Source organism: Dendrobium catenatum, unplaced genomic scaffold (assembly GCF_001605985.2).
Source record: "Dendrobium catenatum unplaced genomic scaffold, ASM160598v2 fragScaff_scaffold_1427, whole genome shotgun sequence".
Lineage (NCBI taxonomy): Eukaryota > Viridiplantae > Streptophyta > Magnoliopsida > Asparagales > Orchidaceae > Dendrobium > Dendrobium catenatum.
The window spans coordinates 148,740-157,378 of record NW_021319889.1 but is presented as its reverse complement, the minus strand read 5'-3'; the positions used below and the strand labels follow the sequence as shown (position 1 = coordinate 157,378).

The 8,639-nt window shown below is 31.7% G+C and overlaps 1 protein-coding gene across 1 annotated transcript; it reads left to right on the top strand.

Annotated features, from left to right (window-relative positions):
- The first annotated feature begins 5,238 nt into the window (after positions 1-5,238).
- LOC110111112 (RING-H2 finger protein ATL16-like) lies at positions 5,239-6,132 on the top strand. Its single transcript, XM_020842837.1, has one exon. The coding sequence runs from the start codon at positions 5,239-5,241 to the stop codon at positions 6,130-6,132; it is 894 nt and encodes a 297-aa protein (XP_020698496.1).
- Positions 6,133-8,639: the final 2,507 nt, after the last annotated feature.

The window sequence follows — 8,639 nt, the reverse complement described above, 5'->3', positions numbered from 1 at the left end:
GTTTGGATCGAACAAATGATACATGCTTGTTGCCCTTATTTTTATATAATTAATAATTAATTCATTTTAATATAATATTTTATTATATATATGAAACTTAAAGTAAACATCTAAATGAATATAATAAAATTATAATTATGCTCAATTTCACTAAGTGTTATATAATTACATTATTAAACATACTTAAGACCTAATTGACTTAGATGACACAATTAGCTAAACTAAATGAGGTGCATGGAACATATAGAATCTATTAAACTTGCTTCTAACTCACCCATTCATGTACAAGTTGGGGAAGATATTGTGAATGAGAAGAAGGATAATATGTAGGTCCTTATCATTTATTGTATCATTCTTTCAATGACTTAGCATGACAAGATGTAGGAGGATTTAACCCATCTCTTACTATTATATGTAATTAGAGGTGCAAACGAGTCGAGTCGAATCGAGTTTAGGCCCTTATCGAGCCGAGCTCGTTAGTAACTTAGTTAAAATTTAAAAAAAATTATGAAATGTTTAATATTACATAAAATTAGTCATTTTTGTTACAGATAAATGCTTTAATTTTTGCAACACACCCACTACATTCAATGTAATTTTAATGTTCTTTCATAGCACACGAATGCTTTATATTACATAACAAGGGAGCTGATTTGGCACCACCTAAAGAGCCATAGGCCAGGCATTATTATCTTAGGTGAAATATTTGATCAAGACTATAGTGCAATAATTTATGCATTTAAAAAGTTGAAGATACAGGACTTGTTTAGGTTGCCTAAACAAGTGCTTATGTATGTTATTAGAGATGACAAGAAGTTCATGATGTATTGGAATAATGCTAATTTCATACTTTTTTAATGAATGGGAACATAGTTTATTAGATAATATATGAGGTTTCACTGCCTACGAAAATGCTTGTTGTATGTGTAATAACTCAAACATGTAAAATAAATTTATTTGAAAAATATGAAAATGTTGAAATATAGCATTTTGGCGCTGATCTGGTAAGCGTTGTAGCATTAGGCTATGAATAATATATATTTGTATATATATATATATATATCCCTGCCTCATCACAATGACTCCCTTAATTGGTTGTTTGGCTCGGAAGAAATTAAAGATGGGAAGAAGAGAGAGGAGAGAGAAAAGTTTTTGGATCATATTTGTTAGTCATTTATGTTACAAATTTTATTTTATTCATTGAAAGTGGCCAATCTCTTATATTTTCAATGATTTTGATTTTTATGATTTTTAATTTTTTATCTCTCAAAAATCTACAAAAAATTGTATTACTCCTGATTTCATAAGCTTTCACCGTACAAGTTTGAATATGTTAAATTTTATCTCTAAAAAATCTACAAGAAATTATATTACTCTTGATTTCATAAGCTTTCATTATACAAGTTTGAATATGTTATAGATTTGATCATTTTGAATGATTTAATATGATTTTATTGTATTTTAAATAAAGTACTAATGATATCAAATACACAATATGATAACCCCACGTGACATCCTAGTGATCCACTTGATTTACAGATTGTAAGTTATAAGGAGCTAGAGATTGATTGGAGTTATAAGGAGTATATTTATTGAGAGTTATAAGGGGCGACTGAATGTGAGTTATAAGTGTAAAAGTAAAATATCCTTAATATACACTCATTGAATATATGAATATTGATAATGACACTACTACAAACATTGTATTGATATTATAACTGACACTAATATTGTCTATTGTCATTAAAATTTTTTAACATTATTAATTATGATACTAATATTGTTACTAGCATTAATATTATTGATTGTTACTAATATTGTAACTGATGAATTATATAAGAATAAATTAATACAGATAATCATTATAGACATTGATGCATATATATTCTTTATATGAGTTATAACATATTGTTCTCTTTTACCTTGTATTAATTTCAAATGTAAAATTTTAATTACTTCCTGGAATATGTGCTCATTACATAATTTTATATGTTTTAAGTAAAGTGTAAGGATCCTATGATATGAGGCTTCGAATAAGACAAATAAAAACAGATTTCTTTATGCTGTTTATTGATAAACTCTAGTTAAATGGTTAAATTGAAACATAGATATAATTTAATAAATAATCCATTTGAGCCGTGTTCGAACTAAGATTATAGTTTGTTTGAATCATGCTCGAACAATATTCAAATGTGATTTGAGCTTTGTTCGAACTAATATCAATCCTTATTCAAATAATATTAGATCATTTTTCAAACTTTGATCGAATAATGTTTGAGTATTCTTTTAACCCTATTTGAACCTTCTTCGAATCATGCTTGAAAGTTGAAACTTATTTGAATATTTACAATCTTACTTGACTTTGTTCAAGTATTCTTTCGAGCCTTATTCTATTGAACCTTGTTCGAGTAGAGAAGAATCCTAGTTTATTTTGAAATTTATTGGAAGCTTAGTTCAAATCAATTTGAATCTTATTAGAAGCTAGTTCAAAATTTGTCTAAATAATTTCATTTTGATGAACTTCAATAAACAATCCGTGAATATTATCAGAATAATTTCATCCATAAAGAAGATATAGTTCTCCGAGAAAATACACAATATAAATATTTATCCCATTACAACTATCATAATAAGTCATGCAAAGTTAAATTTACCCAACTAATAAACCTCATTAAGTTGAACACTGTAGCTGTCCTTTTCCACAAAGGCACTGTTGTTGTTCATCCATGTCCCTAAATGGCCAAGAAACTGCACTCTCCTCTGCTTGTAATCCAATGTATTTAGCCACACCCACTTAGTTATCTCATGTGCATCATTTTTTATTAACTGAAATTGATAAAGTAATTGAAATTCTCAAAGGAATAACACTTTTTGATATTCTTTAGTAAAAATGATAGTGAGACTTATTGGTTGTTGAGTGTTATAATGACGTAAATCTATTGACATTTGACTCAGAAGAAGATAATGAGTGCAAAATTATACTCATATGCCAAACAGATCCATGGCATAGCGGGAGACCTCAAAAATAAACATTTAACCATCGTCCAATAATCCTAAAGATTTTGCTAATAGTAATTGTACTAAATTGGAAGATAAACGTGAGACAGAGCACTCTACCAAATCAAAAGTGTTTTATCAAAATTTGAAGCTAAGGAGGTTAAAGTAATATAAATTCAAAGTGAGGATTTCATGAAAATTATATAAATAAATATTAGCAAACACATAATATATATAATCATAATTATATATCTAATCATAACATTAATTAAAAATAAATATTAATTTAATATATTTTTGATTTTATATTGAGTTAAAAATAAAAATATTTAATTTTAATTTGAGCCAATCTAACTTAACTCAACTCAATACCTTGCTCCCCCCTCCCTCCACCTACAATAGCTCATTAGGTACAACTAGGTCTTGCATCAAGCTCCATGCAAGTTAACCTAGTCATATAAAGAGCATCTTCCTTCTCTCTCTCTCTCTCTCTCTCTCTCTCTCTCTCTCTCTCTCTCTCACACACACACACACACTCTCTCTCTCTATTGAAAAAAGCCTAAATCAGTAAAAAGAAAGAGAAGGTAAATAGACAATGAGCCAAGAAAGGACCACAAAGACTAGAAATTATTCTGTGCGGACGCCGGATGCAGCTCTATATTCGGAGAAAAATCAGGTCAAACCACATCAGCGATACCGAACTGCGGTACTGAGAGAAGGGGTAACATGGCGCATTCTGTCAGACGACATTTGACATCCGCATAGAATAATTTTTCCACAAAGACATGTTGAGGGCAGTCATTGAGGTAAAAGGTTAGAAAGAAGGGCAGTGGAATTAATGGGTACTTTCCTACAATGCCTAAGAACTTAGGCTTTAGATTCTTTCTCTAAAGGCTTTCAATGTTCATTGATGAGACTCAAGTGTATCCATCTCTGAGTTACAGTTCATGTCTGCCAGATGGATCCTAACCCATCATGTCACTTGGCCCATCTCAACCCCCACCACCCTATTGCTATCAAAAGACACACCAAGCTAACTTTTACCCTCACTTCATTTCCCTTTATTGGCAATTGCCCTGTGAAGCATCACCCATTGTAGCCTTCTAGCTTTTATGTGGAGGAAAGTTATGAGGTAGGAAAGCCAAAGATAATTTAAAAAAATATATATACTGACAATTTGACAGTGAAGTAAAATTATATTTATTACACAATCTTGTAAATGTTAAGAGAAGAATGAAGAAGAGTTGGAAATAAAATGAGAGATATGAAGTGGATCTGGTGATACCAAATGTTGGGGATTTTTTTTTTTGAGGAAAGATTATGATAAAAAAATTGAATGAAACTCAACATTATTCAAACAATATTAAAAAATGAGGAAAAATGATAGAAGTTTAATTCAGGGTGTGGCGACTATTATAAGATTTAGGTTTAGCATGTGAAGGTAGTGGGATAAAGGCTTGTTGTTGTTGTATGTGAAGGTTGGCACATACTGAGGAGGAATTATTCTGTGCGGGCACCGGATGTAGCTCTGTGTTCGGAGGTGAATCAGAATGCGCCACACCACTCAGTACACAGCGAGTACACATCAAGGAGGTGACGTGGCGTGCTCTGATTTATCTGAAAAACAAAGGTATCTGAGAAAGCTATCAAAAATAAACCCTAAATTTGATATGTAAAACACATCCTAAGAAATGGAGGTAGATAAATATAAGAAAATGAGCTAATATCTTTATCATGCATGGTATATTATCTCTCTTAATTTCTCTGATAGTACACAGTAAAATAACATGAAATATAAAGCACCCATTGCATATTTACTTGTGCTACCCATATTTTTCCATCAACAGTATGACAAATACAACACTTCAACACCAGCATTACATGTCACCTCACTGCTTAGACACAAACCAATTAAAAAAAAAACCAAAGTTTGAATCACACATTAATGAGTCACCTTCTCATGTCCTCAGGTGAAGAAGATAGGAATAAAGAATTCTTTTTTATGTTTACTGGAGCTTCCATTTCCAATCTTCTTTACCTCTTTTCCTCTCCTCCTGTCTTCTCATGGCCTCCCTTTTTTTTTTTTTTGTACAACTATCTCTCCTATTGCTTCCACATGTGCTCTCTTTTCAAAACCTGACCCAGCTCTTTCTCTTCTCTGTCTTTCACTAAGATCTCCTGATCTCAGTGCATTCCTCCTCATTTTCATTACCATTATACTTAACAATTTCTACACCTTCCATGCCTCAAGAAACACAACCAGACTCTTCAGAGTCCAGCTTTCCCATACTGGCTATCTCAGTTATAGGAATTATTGCCACAGCCATTATCCTCTTTAGCTACTATGTCTTTGTAACCAAGTGCTGCCTAAATTGGCAGCACTTTAGAATCATCTTCGACATCTCTCGCTCTGGTCGCCGCCACCGCCGCGATGGCGGCGGTGGCGGCGACCTTTTCGCCTTCTACTCGGCCATCATGGACGCCCATGGGCTCGAAGAAGGCGCAATTCAGTCGATACCGAACTTTCGATATCAAAGAGGTCGGGTTCAGTGCTCCTTCCATGAATGTTCAGTGTGTCTGAATGAATTCCAAGAAGAAGAAAGGATAAGAATGCTCCCCAATTGCTTTCATGTGTTCCATATCGATTGCATAGATACATGGCTTCAGACACATAAGAACTGCCCAATCTGCAGGTCAGAAATCACAACCACATCACCATTACTCACAAATGAAATCACAGAGCGTAATTTCAATCAGAATTATTCTGATGAAAGGGAGAGCTTGGTAGCTGAAGTGAGGGAAGATGAAGCAAGGAGAACAGAGAGAAGGTTTGAAGGGAGGACTGTGAGGAAGATGACTCAAGTTTCAAGTATGGGAGATGAGTGTATTGGCATGAGAGGTGAAGGGAGGGAGTTTGGAGTTCAGCCAATGAGAAGATCTTTCTCTTTGGATTCTTCCAATGATAGATTGCTCTGCATTGCAGTTCAGGAGATATTGCAAAATAACAAAAATTTACAAGCTTTGAGCAATGGTGAGGGAAGCAGCAATGGCAATTCTGGTAAGGTTAGAAGGTCCTTTTTCTCATTCAGCCATTCTAAAAGCTCTAAGAGCGCAGTTCTTCCAATCCAAAGCTAGTTTGTTTTTCACTTACTGAGTCTGTGAGAGAAAATTGCTGCACTAAATTAGTGAAGAGAATCTCAGGGTTTGTTTTCTCCTTTTACAAATTACAAGCACCCTTTTTTTTTATATGACTGGAACGTTAATCTTCAACAATTAAAATTTTATTTGTGAATGATGATGCTGCTATTTACTAAAGTTGTTGTAGAATTGTTTTAAGAAATATAAATAATTACAAATTATTATAGATATATATCTATTTGTTTTCCTTAAAGATGGAGTAGCTCTAGTGACAAATAAGATCAGAAATAATCACCTTGGATAGTTTGAACACATAAAATGTTGACCTTCCAATGACCTGATTAGGAGAGCAGATGCATTGGATTTGACCTATGTTAAGAAAGACAGAGTTATATCTAAAAAGACTTAGCTAGAAAAATATCAGAAATAACTATCTATTAAATTTAAATGAGAATTCGACTCCTGACAGGATAGCCGAATCCAACCCATCTTTATTAGATTTAAATGAGAATTTAATTTTTAATAGGTCACAATGGAGAAAAAGGATTCATGTAGCAGACTTCACATAGTAAAATAAAGGCTTGATGATTTTGTTGTTGTAATCGTAAGAAATTATTTTAATAATTGAAACAAACCTAATACTATATTGAGGCTTACAAGAATATGAAGAAATTTAGGGAGGAATTTGGACTAGTCATGTGTGCTATCTTGCATTTTCGATGCCATGAAAGCTACATGAAAAGAGGGGACCATAGGAACTTAAAAAAAAGGTTTAAGAGAATGAAAGATTAGCAAGCATTGGTAGCTAAAGGCACCAAACTTCCAAATGGTGTTCACACTCCATACTAGGTAGAGATGTCAATATTTGACCCGACCCGAAAACCCTACCCGAACCCAACCCGAAAATTTTGGGTTCGGGTCAACCCGAACCCGAACCGGGTCGGGTTCGGGTAAGGGATTTCGACCCGTTTGTAAAACCGGGTCGGGTTGACCTGGAAACCCGAAATCAACCCGGTTTGACCCGGATTTAATTAATTTAAGAGGATTTTAAAGGATTTTTATGAAATAAGTAAATGATATTTCAAAAAATTATAAACATTGTTGTCCAAATTAAATTAATCTTGATTTATTTTAAATTAATTGAAGTAAATCTTTCCTTAATTTGATTTAGATTTAAATAAATTAAATTAAATAAAAAATACCCGAAGCGAGTCGGGTTCGGGTTCGGAAAACCATAAAAAAAATTAATGAAATATACGCGAAGCGGGTCTGGTTTGGGTTGACCCGAACCCGAAGCGGGTCGGGTTGAACAGTATCGGGTCAATTTCGGGTTGGATCCGAACCCGACCTGTGACCCATTTTTGATAGCTCTATTACTAGGAAATACAAGCATGCTTATTGAGAGAAATTACACTTAGAACCCTGACAATGTTATGAATTTACTCCTGGTTTTGTAACTGAAAGAGACATCACAAATGAAATGTAATGTAAAATGAAGCAAAAATAAATAAATATAGAAATTGTATTATAAAATAAAATAATTTAAACAACTTTAAGTTCACACAATTGCATTACTTTTTAGTTGTGCTTTCATTTAACTTATGCTTTATAATTGTTTTCTTTCTATTTAAAAATAATAATAATAATTTATAATTAAAAGATGATTTTAGCCATCAAATTTTTTGATTTGTTGGAGCTATAAAAATTCTACTATTCAACTTTAAAAAAAAAACATATTTATAATATCTAAAATAGCTTTCAAATAGATTACAATTTTACAATTATCTTTATAAAAAATTACAACTCATGGGATCTATTTGAGATGGTTGTAATTTTTCTCGATAAATATTGTTATAAAACTGCTGTGAAAAAATTGATTTTTTTAAAAGCTACCCAAATAAGCTGATTTCTAGCACAAAATTTTCTTGAAAATAATAATCAAGTAGAACTATTATTGAAATCCAAGAAATAAAATACTAAGAAAATTATCCCACACAAAACCTTATTGTCATTATTTTAATGGGATTAATAATAATAACTTTTTATAAGCTTTAATTATCAACAATAAAAGCCTTGTCAAAGAGAAGATTTGTAATTTTAAATTATTAAAATATTTTCAACTATTTAAAATTAGTGACATTTTTATTTGTTTTGTTTAACATCCTTGATTAAAAAAGATTAATTTTCTGGCATAATCAATAATGATTATAATTTTTATTAATCCCTTCATAATTTTTTTAAGAGATTAAGAATCCGGCTCCATTGGATTTTACTAACAACTCAATAATTTTAATTTTATGATATCAAAAATGCCAAGCAAACTTCTCATTAAGCTGGCATTACACCTAATTCATCAATAAACCATATTTCTAAACTTAATTAATCTCCAAAAGACCCACTAAGCATAAATTATATAAACTTCCAAGCACAGGTTACTATTTGATGACATAAGCTTAGTTTTATAAAAAATATAATTTATTATATAACATAATTTACTCAAAATA